Raw genomic sequence first — 15,907 nt, forward strand, 5'->3', positions numbered from 1 at the left:
TGCTGAAAGGAGCACACACCCAGCACCAGTGTCTCCTCATGTCCATGCCAAGGCCAAGGGACCAATGTGTGCAAAGAGACATCTGAGCATCAGCTGTCAGGCAAGGACCTTCAGCACCTGAGAAGCTGTGCAGGGACAAGAAGAGCAAGGCAGAAGTTGTTTCCAGTTCTCCCACTGCCCACAGCAGAGCCCTCTTGTATGCAGGGTCTCACTCTACCCACAACCCAACAGAGCTCCAAGCTCTGTGGAGCCAGGCTGTGTGTTCCCATCCCCATACAGCTGCCCCAAGTTCTGTAGGAACCTGATGCTACCAGAAATTGACTTTTTCTCCCAGTCATCACCAAGTCCTAACCTGTGGTTTGTTTTTTCCCTTAGGGTGCAAAGGGGAGCATGGGTGAACCAGGCTCCCCTGGTATGAAGGGACAGCAGGTGAGTTGTAAAACTACCTCTCTGTCGCAGTAAGGAGCGCAGTCCTGGTGCCAGCTGGGGTTGCATCTGTGCCTTGCTTGAGGTAACACTTAGTGTCTTCTTTCCTTAAGGGTGACCCAGGTATTGAAGGTCCAATTGGATACCCTGGTCCCAAGGTAAGAATCATATAGTCAGAAGCCGAGCAGTTTGCCTTCATTGTATTCTTGGTAAAGCAGGGGGTGAGTCAGGCTAATTTCCCACTGCTCGGCATTGCTTCCCTTTATGTCACTCCCCAGCATTCACCTGTACTGGGGAAAGCAGAAAACACCCACCAACCAGTCCCTGAGTTGTGCACTTGAATGCCACTGTGGCCTCCTTTAAGGGGTTCTGTAAATCTGGCTGCTTTACTTCTGGCATTTGATGTGACTTCAGGAATTATTGCTAGACTTTCCCCCCGGAGAGTATCAACAGCACTGGGATCCTTCTGCTGCCTGTCAGTAGGCACGTGTCAGTCTGGGCCGGCGCAGAGAGCTCTGCTCCTCTCTTCCACCTGCCCGTTCCCACCCGAGATGCCCAGCATGCCGACCGGCCCTGCTGCCTTTGCTCCTGCTCATCGCAGGCACTAAACAAAGCATCTTCCCTCTTCCCTTTTTATCTTGCTCCAGGGTGTTCCAGGGCTGAAAGGAGAAAAGGTGAGAAAGAAGAGCCTGCATGGTATGTCTGGGCACTGGGGGGCACCTTTTTTCTGCAAAGAGGGAGAGTTTAGCTGTGATGGGGGGAACAACTACCTCCATTGTATGTAACTGAAGAAACAGGGAGGGATTTCAGGCACCGCTCAGAGTCCTGTGACATGCTGATGCTAAACCGTCTGCTTGGGAAGTGGGGTAGCCTGCTTCCAGCGTGGAAGGAGCAACTGCACCCAGTGATTCCTCGCTCAGGCACAGGTTGGTCCTGAGCTGGTGCAGACCTCTCTTCTCCTTGTGAGGTCAGGGAAGTACCGCACTTGGCACAAGAAGAGGGTCTGGAGACTGAGGGGAGGAGCTCCCTGGAGAAAGGGGTCCTGGCTTCCACTTCTGGGAGGCCAGGGAGGGACAAGGAGGTTGCAGAGTCAGTTGCAGAAAATGCTGCCTGAGAATCCACAGTGTTTGTGCACCTGAAGGAGGGAAGGAAGGCTTGTCTGAGCACAGGCTGGTGTGGTGAGCGAGCGTGGCTGACTCCTGTCCTCTTCTGTCCCTAGGGTGAGATTGGATCCGATGGACGGAGGGTAAGAGAGCACCTTTTCTGACTTGCATGTTGTTACAACTACAAACCCTTGAGTGTGTCAACAGATCACTGATCCCTCTTTTCTCCCCCTGATCCCAGGGAGCAGCTGGTTTGGCAGGCAGGAACGGCACCGATGGACAGAAGGTAACGGCATGGAGTGCCCCCTGTAACATCACTGCTGTTGTTTTATTTGTTTACGTCCCTTTGTCCCCACAGGTTGTTCCCTTTCTCTCACCCCCCACACTTGGTTTTTGGCTCCTTCCATCCCAGTCTGACTGAAGTTTCTAAAAACTTATTTGCACGTTATTCTGCATGTCCTGTAGAAATATTTGAGCTAGCTGGAGATGTATTCATTCAGGTCACAGAAGTGCTATTCCTTAGAAAGCTCTTTGCAGGAACTCGATATATAACCCAGGATGCCTTCCAGCTGCAGGATGATCTGGGTGTAGATCGCTCATCTTGAGTGTTAGTGACCCCTAGAGGACATTTGCACAGAAATGTTTGCAGAAATTTGGTTTTCAAGGCAGTTCCTCAAAGAATCTGAAATTTTCTCTCTGAGCTAATGTTTGTTCTTAATATTAAAGCCACATTCAAGTACCTCATAACAAAACCCCGAAATCCTCTGTCCCCTCTCAGGTGAGTGCAGAGGGATATGACCTACCCCCTATTTGCATGCTCTGCAAATGTACCAGAACAGGATAGCCTAAATTTATACAGTTTCAGCTGGCTTTGCTCACAGGCCAGCACACATTGGTTTTGTTCTGTACTTTGTCTTACATCCTCAACAAGTACATCTGTGAGATCATACCAGTTCTCCCCACTTCTAACATGCCTGCTGAAGCTGTAAGACAGAAGCTTAACACGTCTGCAGGGGGAGCCCAGGACAACACTCAGGACTTTCTAAAGCCCCCACTCTTTTTTCCTTCTCCGCTTATTTCTGCACACCACAGACAGCAACAATCCTGCTTAAGGAATACTCTTACTATTTGTTCTGTAACTGATCACAGGTATGGCCAGATAGTGATGTTAAAAATTAGTAACTGTTAACAGGAAAAAGCTGTGTTTTCCCTGCAGACACTTAGAGCTTTTGTGTCTCTTTCTTTTGAATGCTATTTTTCCAGGGCAAGCTGGGTCGAATTGGACCACCAGGCTGCAAGGGAGACCGTGGTGACAAGGTAGGGATGCTTTGCTCTTTCATTCAGCACATCAAGCATGCAGCCCCAGCTTTAGTTGCACAGGCAGAAAGATATGACTAACAAGAGGTTACTGCCCCATTTTCCTACCTATTGCATGATGTGATCCCAGGTCTGGGATCCCCAGGCCTGCATTTTTTGTGCCATGGGCAGGAAAGCTGGAATCTTCCCTCTCCATATACAGAGGAGCAGCTGCTCCCCTCATCGGCACTAGCAGCAAGCAAAAACTGAGTTTCAGTCTCTAGAGAATGACTTTACGAGTGAGTTGGTTTGTTCTGCAGGGAAAATGCACATGGTTCTTTGTCCTTTCTCTCCCTAGGGCCCTGATGGCTACCCAGGAGATGCAGGAGACCAAGGTGAAAGAGGAGATGAAGGCATAAAGGTACAAGTACTCCGAATGGCCAGCAGAGAGTATGGACAAAGACCACCAGTGGCAACAGCTACACACCACTGCCTGTATTTACTCTTAAATCCTTCATACTCATGGAGTAGATGGGTTCTGTCTGCTTGGCTTTTGGATCCTATCACCAGATGCAGGAGCCAAGGGAAGACCCTTGCTGGTCCTGCACCTTAGGCTCCAAATGGTGCATGTCAGCAGTGCACAGCAATGTGCTAACAATGTAGACAATGACCACTGCTCTCTTGTTTCAGGGAGATCCTGGTCGGCCTGGTCGCAGCGGACCCCCAGGACCTCCAGGAGAAAAAGGGAGCCCGGTAGGTTCACACAGCACTTGTGTCTCCTCTGTCCTCCTAGGGACTGCTCTATGTGGCATGGAGCAACAGCAGCAGCAGCAGCTGCTGGTCGTGGTACATCTGTGGCCCGAATACAAGTGCACCCTGATGATTCTGCAAACTAGCCACCAGCACTGGGAAAGCACAAGGAGTTAAAAGGATTTACCTTTCTAGCTCTGCATCTGTGCTCCTCTTCCCATCTTGTCCCAGGCAGAAAGGCTATGGTGTGCACCTTGACCTCTCTTCTGACAAATCCTATTTCTTTTTCTTCTTCCAGGGACTTCCAGGCAACCCTGGAGCTCAAGGACCTGCTGGAATCAAAGGAAGAAAAGGTGAAACGGGACCCCCTGGACCCAAAGGAGAGCCTGTAAGTGTCTGAATAGCTCCCTGGAAAGTGGGTATGCCGTGAAACCTGGTCCAGGTTCATGAATGAGTGCTGGACAGGTCATCGGGAAAGGAAACAGAAACCTATTTCTGTGATGTCTGAGCCATGAGGCTGAAAAACTACTTCATTTAGCCTGCCTGCCTTGCTTTCTGCATCCCAAAAGTCATGCAGATGCTGATGGCCTTGTCTGCCACTCGTGATAAACCCCAGTGTGAGGAGCTCATCCCAGTCTGCACACGCGGGAATAACCTCTGAGTTTGTCCTGGCGGTTGGCACCATGTGGTCTCTATCTGGCAAGGAGCTTAAACAGCATAACAGCACAGCTCCACCAGCACCACATGGCAGAGCCCAGAGGGTGGAGATCAGCTTGAGTCCTTGTGCAACATCCAGAGGGGGAAGCAAAGCCAGATGAGCTGGAAGTAAAGCAGAGTATTTAATCTTGAGGGAATGAACCATGAGTGTTTGTGGTCACTGTGACGACCACTCTTCTGAAAGAATAGTCTGGATGTGGCTTCCCAAAATCCAAAGGCAAGACTCCCCCAAGCAGTGCCATCATGGGCATCCCTGCTGCCCTGCTGCCAGGCACAGACTCTTTAAGGGGGCAAGGAGATGTGTCTTGGGCCAGGAGGGAGAAGGCAGGGCAGCCAAGTGTCACCTCAGCTGGAATCCATGTTGGCATCCTGTTTATGTGACCACTTTCTGTGTTTTCCAAGGGTCGACGTGGAGATCCAGGGACGAAGGGCAGCAAAGGCGGTCCAGGGACCAAGGGAGAAAGAGTGAGTAAAGCAACTGCCCAGACCATTGTAAATGAGCCCAATGTGCACAGGACTGACACACGTGATGCTCTACTGCCCAGACATGAATGCCCAAAGCCAGAGCTGGGAATTGAAGGTACCAGTGGGATCTGCTCCTTCTGTGCCTGCTGCCTGTTCTGCCTTTAAGGAGCTGTGACAGTCACCCCCAAAACCAGCATATATGACCTCCACTTCCAGGACTTGATCCAGAGATGAGTGGGGATGAAGGGCAGTAAAGCTGCCTAAGAGTTGTGTTCAGAGAGCACACTGCCCTGACACTGCTTCTCGAGCCAAGAAGCACCAGATCTGAGAACAGCGTTATGCCTCCTCACTCCAGAGAGGACTGCTACACACACAGACAGAGCTGGAGACATGCCTGACAAGGTGTATTTTTATCTTCCTCACAGGGAGATCCTGGTCCAGAGGGTCCTCGGGGCTTGCCCGGTGAGGTTGGAAGCAAAGGAGCAAGGGTAAGCACAGAGCAAGGGTTCATGATAGCCAGGAGGGAGGGAGAGCGCTGCTGCCAGCCAAGGCAGCTTGCCAGGCTTTGCTCCTCACACACATCCCTGGCAAGAGGAGCAAAATGGGCTATCTGTGCAGTGAGAGCTGCAGATAGGAGGCCAGGACACTGCTGTCTCCAGAGGTGCCAAAGCCTGGTGCACCACTCAGAGGGGTCTGCCTGTACCTGCTCCTACATATTCTCACCCCTCGCTTCTTGTTTTGCTTTGTAGGGAGACCAAGGACTGGCAGGACCCCGAGGCCCTTCAGGTGTTGTAGGAGAGCCAGGCAAGACGGTAAGTCACTCTGGGTCATCTGTGTGACCGTGCCCTTCCTCTGCAGTGACAGCTGGCGCTGCCAACATAAGCTGGCTGCATTACCCCCGCTGAGCGATGCCTGCGTGACCTGTCCTCAGGGAGGCTCTAAAACTGGCCCAGGGGCCCCCAGCTAGTCCTTAATGGGGGCAAGGAGAAATTGCAGGACCCAGGAGCCCCTGCTTTCTGAGCTGAGCTGAGAAACGCTTCAGGATCTCCCTATAATAACTGCACCAGAGAGGATCCTACGGTTGGGGAAGATGGGGGGAGGTCGCCTCACATCGCCTTAGCAGCCCATTTACCCAGCGTGGTCCCTGGTGCAGGCAGGGAGCTGCAGGAAATGCCCTCACCCACTCCCACCAACTCTGCCCTGCAGGGATCACGTGGGGACCCTGGAGACTTGGGCCCAAGAGGAGACGCTGGACCACCAGGACCAAAGGTAAAGTCCCTGAATGCAACTCAGCATTTGAAGGAGAACATCTTTGTGTGGATTTTTTTTTTAAAGACAGTTACTGCTGCAGAAATTTGCTGACCTACGTATGTGTCTCAGAAACAGGAAGGCTTGATCCTGAGCCTCCCTGTGGACAGTGACTTAGGTCTTGCTCCAACCAAGGCAGCTCTGATTGCATCCTTCACTCTGCACAGGTTCAGGGTTGCCCCAGGCATGTCATGGCCCCAGGACCCCATGCCCTCACTCTGGACAGCCGTTCCCATTGTTTCAGGAGCAAGCAAAGAAGTGATGGCTCCTGGGGGTGTTTCTCCCAGGGAGGGGATGAAAATGGCTCTGGTCTCACCAGCATTGCTGGGGTTTGTAACTCAAGTTTGAATTCTGACAGATCTTTCTCTTTATTTAACCAAAGGGTGACAGAGGCAGGCCTGGCTTTAGCTACCCTGGACCCAGAGGACCACAGGTATGTATGCTTCATCCAATGAAGACAGGCATACTGCCGCAGCATGGGAGGAAGCCTGTTTCAATGGAGGATAACATCAGAGTTGAGCAGCCTGGGCGAAGGGGGAAGGAGGAAGAAAAATGAGGGCCACAGGAAAGTGAAGTGAAGGGGGGTGAGGAAGCAGCTTTTCAGTGTCAGTTCCAGCATCCCGTTCTTGTCCCCAGTCCTGACCCCCGTGTTAGGGAGATCCTTCCTTTGCTCCACAGGGGTTGAACCTGGCCACAGATCCCCCAGCCTCGCTTTGGGGGCACTGGGGACCCCAATGTGACCACAGTGACATGGAGGTGGCTGTGCCCACCACCCCAACCACCACTCCTATGTTATGCCTACTGTTTAGCTTTGTGCCCCTCATCACAGACTTCGGGTGTAAGTGTGAAGCCCATTCTTTCTGACCCATCCATTCCTCTTCCCTCACAGGGTGACAAGGGTGAGAAGGGTCAGCCAGGGCCCAAGGTGAGTGCATTTGATTTCTTTTGTCCTGACCCAAAAGCTGAGTAGTTGCCTCCCAGCCCTTGGGGTGAGTGGCCGAGGAGACAGTCTTCTTGCAGGACCTGCAGCTGCAGAGCCTGGGTGTATCGTCTAAGCTTGTCTCCTGTGGAAACAATGTGAAATATGTTTTGCAAAACTTCCTTATTCTTCAGTCAATGCTTGTGTAAACACCATTTATTTGCTCTGTACAGAGCTGCTGGTTCAAAGGGTGCTCCTCTGGGCCAGGCAGGCCTGTGTTTATGATGGCTTCACAGCAGTTGTTCCGTCTGAGTGCATCCATATGCGCTCTGATGGATCTGTTTTTCCCTTCTCCAAACAGGGAGGAAGGGGTGAGCTTGGACCAAAAGGAGCTCAGGGGACAAAAGGAGAGAAGGGGGAACCGGTAAGCAGACCTCTGTGTCACCAGTGCACACCTGCTCATGCATGCCCTGGGTGTGTGAGGTCAATGGCTGCCTGAGACGCGTGGCAAGGAGCCATGTCCTATGCCAGTGCTGTGTGCTGCCAGCATGCACACTTTGCTCTGTCCTGCTTGACTAATGTAGCCACATGCTGGAGATGTTCCCATGTCTCCAAGCTCAGCAGTGGCAGGCTGGTGACCATAGCTGGCAGGGTTGTGCCCTGATGAGTGGCTCAGGAGGAGCCCCGATCACCAGCCTTGCCAGGAAAACACTCAACCCTTCTCTGTTTCTCTCCCAGGGTGATCCTGGCCCAGCAGGTGAGCCTGGATCTCGAGGACCAACCGGTGAGGCAGGCCCAGAGGTAGAGTACCGTGCCGTCATGCCTGAGCATCTGCTCCAGCACCCTCCTCCCTTCCCCTCCCCTCTCACTCCCATACAGCTCTAAAGCCCAGAGGGCCCCAGCAGATCTCCCCGCAGCAGGACTTGCTGGAGGGGATGTCTTCTGGCTCCAAAAGAGGCTTTCCTACCCTTCCTATGGCTGACCTCTGCATAAAGCCAAGTTTTTGATGGTGCTGATGTCTAGTTCCCAAAAACTGTGCCTGAAATCCTTGTGCTCTTCCTACAGGGGACCCCCGGCCCACCAGGAGATCCTGGCCTGACTGTAAGTAGGGCATCTCTGCACCCCTGGGTGCTCTTCCACCCTAGGCAGCCTCAGTTTTGCCACGTGCAGCCTGAGAACGAAGCAGGGCACCAAGTCCTGCTGCTGCTTGGTGCGGGAGCCACAGGGCAGGCCTGAAGCCACCTTGCCACGAGCAGAGACAGGGTGGCCTGTGGCTTCCCACGGGAGCCAAGGAGAGAGGGGAGCGGGTGGCCAGGTGGGAAGGGAACGGGGAACCTTTCCCTTTGGGAGGGAGCGAGGCACTCACCCTGCACCCCTTTACTGGCAGGACTGCGACGTGATGACCTATGTGCGAGAGACATGCGGGTGCTGTGGTGAGTGGACTATTCCCTTTCTTCAGAGCTGAGAGCCGTTGTTGGGCAGGGGGACAACAACTCGATAGATGGTGAAAGGGGCCAGCTAGAAACACTCTGCCTTTTTGCCCTCAGAGGCACGCAGGGGAAGCTGGACTTATGTCCCCAAAATTTCTCTCTGCCAGTGCAGGTATAAAGTTTCACAGTGTAGATGACAGGATAGTGTATTACACAGTTAGGTTAAAAAGGTTTCTTTTGCTATGTCTTGACAGAAAGATGCATGTAAAATCCCTATGCTGTCAGCTGCAGGCAGCACCACAGACCCTGTGGATGGCTGGTTTGATATTAAATGTCTCCATCTTCCCACAGATGGTCTCTTCTGCCATAGCGGCTCATTTGCACCATTGCTGACCTTTGTGATTTCCTCCTTCTCTCCCTCTTCCTAGACTGTGAGAAGCGCTGCGGTGCCCTGGATATCATGTTCGTCATAGACAGCTCAGAGAGTATTGGTTACACCAACTTCACCCTGGAGAAAAATTTTGTTGTCAACGTGGTCAGCCGGTTGGGCTCCCTTGCCAAGGACCCTAAGTCGGAGACAGGTCTGGAGTGCGTGTGTGTGTGGTGGGGAGTGGCAGAAGGGGGCACCGGGAACAGGGTCTTGGATCACTCCAGCTTCCATATTTCCGTATTTGTCTGTAGCTGCCCTAGTCTGCATCCATATGCTCAGCATTTTCACAACGGTTTCTGTTCTTCTCTTTTCAGCTTTGTAGGCCAATTGAGCAATTATTTGCTAATATGAAAGTTTGCTGACTTTCTCCACTTTTCATTTCAAAGCCAAGTAATGTTGAGGCTTCATTGGCAGGAGCCCGTGTTGGAGTGGTGCAGTACAGTCACGAGGGGACCTTTGAAGCCATCAAGCTTGATGATGAGCGCATCAATTCACTGTCAAGCTTCAAGGAAGCAGTGAAGCGTCTGGAGTGGATTGCTGGAGGCACCTGGACACCTTCTGCCCTGCAGTTTGCCTACAACAAGCTCATCAAAGAAAGCCGTCGAGAGAAAGCCCAAGTGTTTGCTGTGGTGATCACAGATGGGCGCTATGACCCTCGTGATGATGACAAGAACCTAGGAGCTCTTTGTGGCAGGGATGTGCTCGTCAATACCATTGGCATTGGAGACATATTTGATCAGCCAGAACAGAGCGAGACCCTGGTCTCCATTGCCTGCAATGAACCCCAGCGAGTCCAGAAGATGAGGCTCTTCTCAGACCTGGTGGCAGAGGAATTCATTGACAAGATGGAGGACATGCTTTGCCCAGGTCAGTACCTGTCCTAGCACTTATGGGAAGTGGAGTTTTCTGGCAGTGGGGTTTGCAGACACTGTGTCCCAGCAGGTCCCAACTCACAAGTTGAGTCATTCATGGTGGGTGGACTGACCTTTATGTAGCCCTGAATAAACAGTCCTTCCTCAGATAAGAGTCGGCCTTTTGGGCTGTTGTCCTTTCCCCTTATGAGAAACCTGCCACTCTGATTGTGCAAGCAGTGAAGGGGGATGGTTGTACATCATTCAGTTTTCCTTGTTTCTTTTCCTTCCAGATCCCCAGATCGTCTGCCCTGAGCTGCCCTGTCAGACAGGTAAACATTACAGATAGCTTTGTGCCATCTGCACATAGTTGTAGGTCCAGGGGAGAGTGAACAAGACTCAAGAGTGGGAGGGGATGTGCAAGGCTGTTCATTACCTGTGCACATCAGGGAGTTTGGGAAATAGCGTATTTCACATCAGGAGAGGCTCTGGGTTTTCATCCCCTGCTCTTCCCTGTCCCTCTGAGTTCTCTTCACAGGTAGGTACTAGTGCATTGTGTTAGTGTGTGAGCATTGCTCAGCTCTGATATTTCTCCCTGTCCAAATTTGTGGGACCCACCAGGTTTTGACCTCCAAGCTGACCAAAGAATTTCTCACTTGCTCCATGTCTCTATTACGTACTACCCCTTTCTAAACTCTGCCATCCATGCAACCTTTGAAATCCAGAGTACAACTTGCAGCACTGGGCAGGATGCTCCTTGTGAATGATGAGGGCAGAACAGAGGGTAGGGAGAGTTTGGAAAACAACGCTATAGTGGACTGAAAGCTTTGGCTTCTCTAACACTGGCTGTGTTTTAATTAACAATTAACTCAGGGTGTTGGATCAAAGGAAAAAGGCTGTAAGGATTGATCCTCTGGTATAAGAGATGGCTGCTGCTTGCTGCAGGTGGTTTTACTTGATCACATTTTGCTTATTAAAGGGCAGATCTGCGACTCCTAGAGATACTGCCTGAGTCTCCACACCTGTTTAAATACAACAGATGCACTCTTTGCTGATATACACAAAGCTTAAAGGGGACAAAGTTTTGCCAGTTCTTGCAATTTTTTAAACTCTACTCTTGCCATGAGCATGTTTTTCTGAAAGCCCACACTTCAACTCAGTATTATACAGAATTTCAACTTTAATTTTCAAAGAAGTCCCTTCATTTGCATACAAAGCAAAGGGAAAATGGTCCCAGAATGATCAGAAATCTGAAGACAGAAAAGCTGTATTATTCCTGTCTAAAATCTCGGACTGCTATGCTAATATTCTCAATATTTGCACCTGGCTATGCAGAGAAAGCAGTGCTAAACCATGGTGCTGAGCCATCCACACACACTCCTCTACAGTGTCTTCTGAGGAGCTTTGTCCTGTGGATCTGTGCAATGAAGGTGACTTCTCCATGCCACACTGGTGACTGCTCAGGTGTTTTTGAAGGTTTTGGTCTTTGTAGCCTGCCTATTTCTGAGGAAAACTATAGGAGAGACTGACCTGAGCAGTTGAGTTCATGTTCTCCTAGGCTTTGGCCATCAAAACCCTCCAAAGCAAAGCAAATTTGGCTGTCCTTTGTTTGTAGTGTGCTTGGGTATCTCTGTTCCTGATGCAAAGTGAGAACACTTCGCTGTACCTGCTACCACTGAGGACCAGAACAGAAACGGCAGCTGGGGCTCAAGGAGGCACCTGAAGGTGTTCCCTTCCGGGGTAATGCTTCAAGCCATGCCACAGGCAGGCCAGGACAAGTGCAGGCACTTACACCTGGGCCCCAGAGGACATGGGAGGTGGAATGATATGCCTGGGTAGGTGTGGACCTCCTCTGAAAGTGCCACCACACCCTTCTCCGCAAAGCAGAAGTTACTCTGATGTGCAAGGATCTGTGCTAGGCCTGGTAGGCCAAGTTGTAAGTGATACACAGAGATTCAGGGGCCTTTGGGCAAAGTGCCATCCAGCTGCTGCACTGGATGGTCATAATAATAATAATGCATCATTGTCATGAGCCCTTCTAGATGAAGGGTTTGCGATGATCTCATTTGCATACTGGTAAGGAAAGGTGTTGGATGAGTTGTGACATAAGGAGTGCAACAGAGCCTGGGGGTTCTCTGGCTCAGTGTTGAGCTTCCTCTTGTTTCCTGAGAACATTTTCAACAGTTGGTGCCAATTTAAATGCAAACGTTTGGAGTTGAGATGGTGCCTTTTGCAGGATACGTGTGTGAGCTTCATGCATATCTGGTGGATGTGTCCAGCTGCAGATGCATCAGACAGGTTCAGGTTGCAGGGGGTTGGGGAGCTATGCTCAGCCCTGGTCTTGGGCTTTAGGCCTTGGGTTGTCAGAATTGCAGTCCTGGCACTTCAAAGAGCAAATCAATTGCTCCTGCCATGTACCCGAGCTCCAGCCTGTGTTTTGTCAGCAGGATATGGCAAGGATGAGCTATTACATGCACCCAGCTTCTTCTCCGCTGCCTTGCAGAGCTGGGCATGTCATCAGTCTGGGTTCTCATCTGCAGATGAAGGCATGCTGCCTCTCAGTGCTTTGGCTAAGGAAATTCCCTGTTTTCAAGGCAGACCCTTGTCTTCCTTTAACCTTCCATCAACTACTGTGGTGCTTACTGGGTGCTGGAGTGTTTCTTGATTTGGGTTTGGTTAGGGTTTAGCATTTATGCTGAGCAAATATGAACTGACTACTTGCTTTGATGGAAACCGCATGATGCTCTGTGAGGCTCTTTCTAACCCATGCAAAAGGGCTTTGAGCTTTGGGATTTTATTCAAATTTAAGTTGAGCACAGCCAGGTGGAGACTGAGGTTCTCGGGGTCCTGAAGAGCTTGGAAACCACACGGGAGCACTATACACCACAAGACAGTAACTCCAGCCAAAGCGTGGTGGGCTGAGTGCCAAGCAAGTTCACATAATGCTCTCTCTTGGAAGTCTTTCTGGCTCCCTGGCATGCATACAATTTGCATGTGACAGAGTTCAAAGACACTTGGTGGCTGGTATCAATGAATCCCACGTGCAGAAAGAAGTTGGACTTTGTGGCCTTCTTTGTAATTAGTGTTTTGTCCATTGTGAATATGCTGGACTAGTAGGTAGGAATTGGGTGGTTACGTTTTCATGTCATTTTCTGAGCCCTCTTCATTGATGTGCACTTTAAGTCAGTACGAATCCCATGGTTCCTTGATCATAAATGTGGCAGAAAGTTAGTTGCCCTGCCACCGAATTGTCAAATGCTGTTCATTCTATCGCACTTGTAAGATAAAATCATTTGGTCATAAGCATAGTGAGTTCACTTCTCAGAAATAGGCAACTGATCGTCTTTTCTTACTTATTCTGTGCTTCCTGTGCTCTTCAGGATTTAGTAATTCCTGATTCCCCAAGTCAGATGCCCCAGGCAGAACACCTGTCTATACAAATACCTAGTTTGTCCCCAGCCTGTGGAAGCACAGGTGCATTAGGGTCTGTACTGCCCTTGTCTGGCCTCTCTGGGGTAGATCCTTTCCTATCGATGCTCTATCCCAGGTCCCTGTAAGGGCTGTTTTGCAGTGCACTGACAGCCTTCCCTTCTTCACCAGTGATCTTTGGCTCCAGCCCTTCCTGTGAGATCTGCAGGAAGGGTTTGGTTTCAGTGAGGGAGTCACGTCCTCCTCTGGGACCTATATTCCAGCACCGCTGCTGATGCTTAGAGCTTGAGGTTTAAAATCTGGCTCTGATTTTTACTTCTCTGTCCCTCATTAGTTCTGTTCTCCTGTGGTGCAGTGTGCATAGGAAGCCAGGTAGCATTCAGAGACGCGGCCGTTACTAGAAAGCCCTGAAAATATTCTTTTGACGCTCACTTGCAGATGACAGGAACCCTGGGAACGTAAACCCACTTATTTTCCGCCCCATGGAAGAGGGAGTCAACATAAATTTCCCCAGCACCATACATTCGATCGCCCAGTTCCTAAACGCCACGCGGGAAACCCAGGACCCCAGAATGTACACCCAGCTGGTGGCCACTTTGGCCTTTACCGCCGAAAAAGCCAAGTTTGCCACTGGAAATGAGCGGCAAGAGTGGATGGACTTGTTCATTGACACCTTCAAAATGGTGCACAGCGAGATTGTGGGGGACCCAGAAACCGTGCTAGGGCTTTGCTGATATCTCTGTTCTAGATCACATGAAGTGGGTGGAAGCAGAGGTTGAGCGGGGATGGAGAATTGTTTGGCGCTGCAATCGTCTTTTCTTGAGTGCCTGTTTGGCAGAGGGGCCAGGTACATTGGCAGAAGCTTTTAGTTTAGGAGAAACACAGGCAGTGAAACAGCTTGGCTGGGCTCAGCCAGGGATGTGACAAAAGGGGCAGACCTCTCCGGCTTGGCTGGGTGGCGAGCATGGCAGCTTTCTCCAGAGATGCTCTTGCTTTGCCTGCTGCTTTTCTGCAGGGGAGCTGCCAGGCCCTGGCAGGATGGCAGCACTGCCTTGGTCTCTGAGCCAGCCATGCTGCTGTCCTTTATCTTCCTGCTCCTGCTGTGCTCTGGCAGCCTGGTGCATCCCAGTCCTCAGCTTCACGTGGGTGGGAGGCTCCACCACAGGGACTATGGCACATGCGGCTGTCAGCCAGAGCCAGCCCCTTGTTGGCTGTGAACCCAGTGATGCACTTTTCCTACTCTTTCCTACATTTGTCTTTGCTGACTGCTTCTGAAGCATCTTCTGTGTCCTCTTGCTGGCTTACTGTGAGGGCTCTCTTCAGGTCCTGCAAACCACTTGTGTGGCAAGACTGGCAAAGCAAAGCACATCTCTTCTCGCTGCAGTCAGTGTTCCTGTACAAGCACTCAGTAGGCAGTTAGGGTTACTGAAGGGAAAGAGCAAGGAGTACAAAAGGGGAGCATCCCTGGCTTTGCATCAAGAAGCAAAACCTGAGGAGTGCTTCTGTCAGAAGCTGTATAAGCTGTGTGTGCCTTTTACTCTGCTTGTACACTTGTGTTTCCTTTGTCTTAATTAGCTATGTGTACGTATTCATATCTAGGAGACAGAGATTATATAGGACCAGGAAGTCCTAAGCAAAAATCCATGACTGCACAAACCTCTGTGATACATTACATAAGCTATTTAAAAGCAAGTATTTAAACTTGATGTAGTCCATGAAATCCATACCCAGTGCTAGTTTGGTTCAGAGAGAGTACAGACCCACCACTAGTGCTGGGGATAGATTCACTTAGATGAGGAGTGATATTTCCATGAGCTCGGCTACCACTGGTTTTCACAAAAAGTCAGGTAGATGACTGCCATTTGTGTCTCTAGAATATTTACTGACCTCTAAACCTGTAAGGAGAAAACAGAGCATTTTGCACGCCCATGCAAGCACAGAAGTGTTTACTGCCAGCAAGTGGATCTTGCAGTCTCTCTAACTGACATGGTATTATTGCAATAAAGTATACTGAGCAAACTTCATATTTAATGGGCAGAATGGAGATGTACAGTCTTTAAAAATGTGGTTGGGCTATAATGAACTCTGTTGCAAGGTGTGTAAAGGGGAGCCAGTTGCCGTACTGTAGCCAAGCTCAGAAACAAGCACTGGAACAAGGAACTTGCCCACTTTGAACATTTTACAGTGTTTTATTTCAGCTCCATTTCAACATCTGGGGCTTGCCAATGCACGTTAGAAGTTTTCCAGTGACAGACACACAGGAGAGCTGTTTATGTTGTTCAGCACGTGAACAAGCCTGGCACGCTGCACCAAAAAGAAAGAAAGAAAAAAAAAAAAGCTTCCAGCATTTCAGCACTTCTTGCTCCCAGTCTGTGCAATGCCAGGGAGTTCAGAGTTCTCCACTGCTGGGGTATAATAGAGGGAAAAGGATTCAGAGAGCTTTAAATGGCGTGCTAGGAGTTTTAGGTGAAAGTCTAGTATCCACCTGTGCTTGAGTCCATATGCTAATTTGTGGTCGTAATCCACGTATTCCAGATAGTCTGTGCAAAGCCACACTCCCTACTGGTTTGATTTTTACCCTAAAATTAGGATGTGACAGCCTGCTGAGTCTGAATGACTGAATTCAGGGTAGTTAATTAAACTGCTCCAGCCATGATGCTAGAGGGAAAACCCCAAGGAAACACTGATTTGAAAAGAACATCTCAAGGCTGGGACATCTTGCGGAGCAAGACTGGGATTCAGCAAGATTTCAGAAAAGCAGATTTAGACCTCACCACAGTGGT

The 15,907-nt window shown here is 50.4% G+C and overlaps 1 protein-coding gene across 2 annotated transcripts in view; it reads left to right on the forward strand.

The window, feature by feature from the left end:
* Positions 1–15,907, forward strand: part of COL6A2 (collagen type VI alpha 2 chain) — a 29,205-nt gene that overhangs the window by 8,318 nt on the left and 4,980 nt on the right. The window contains exons 6-28 of one of the 2 annotated variants that reach the window (XM_013201984.3): positions 376–429; positions 540–584; positions 1,074–1,100; positions 1,646–1,672; positions 1,771–1,815; positions 2,793–2,846; positions 3,184–3,246; positions 3,516–3,578; positions 3,874–3,963; positions 4,695–4,757; positions 5,183–5,245; positions 5,507–5,569; positions 5,964–6,026; positions 6,448–6,498; positions 6,955–6,990; positions 7,346–7,408; positions 7,723–7,785; positions 8,050–8,085; positions 8,372–8,417; positions 8,843–8,995; positions 9,259–9,711; positions 9,989–10,027; positions 13,563–15,148. In XM_013201984.3, coding sequence (XP_013057438.1) covers positions 376–429; positions 540–584; positions 1,074–1,100; positions 1,646–1,672; positions 1,771–1,815; positions 2,793–2,846; positions 3,184–3,246; positions 3,516–3,578; positions 3,874–3,963; positions 4,695–4,757; positions 5,183–5,245; positions 5,507–5,569; positions 5,964–6,026; positions 6,448–6,498; positions 6,955–6,990; positions 7,346–7,408; positions 7,723–7,785; positions 8,050–8,085; positions 8,372–8,417; positions 8,843–8,995; positions 9,259–9,711; positions 9,989–10,027; positions 13,563–13,858 — 1,956 coding nt within the window. In that variant the 3' untranslated portion in view covers positions 13,859–15,148. Of the gene's footprint in view, positions 1–375; positions 430–539; positions 585–1,073; positions 1,101–1,645; positions 1,673–1,770; positions 1,816–2,792; positions 2,847–3,183; positions 3,247–3,515; positions 3,579–3,873; positions 3,964–4,694; positions 4,758–5,182; positions 5,246–5,506; positions 5,570–5,963; positions 6,027–6,447; positions 6,499–6,954; positions 6,991–7,345; positions 7,409–7,722; positions 7,786–8,049; positions 8,086–8,371; positions 8,418–8,842; positions 8,996–9,258; positions 9,712–9,988; positions 10,028–13,562; positions 15,149–15,907 lie in introns of those variants that run through there. The other variant, XM_048055555.2, reaches the window with a different exon arrangement.

This window comes from Anser cygnoides, chromosome 6, assembly GCF_040182565.1.
Source record: "Anser cygnoides isolate HZ-2024a breed goose chromosome 6, Taihu_goose_T2T_genome, whole genome shotgun sequence".
NCBI classification, from domain to species: domain Eukaryota; kingdom Metazoa; phylum Chordata; class Aves; order Anseriformes; family Anatidae; genus Anser; species Anser cygnoides.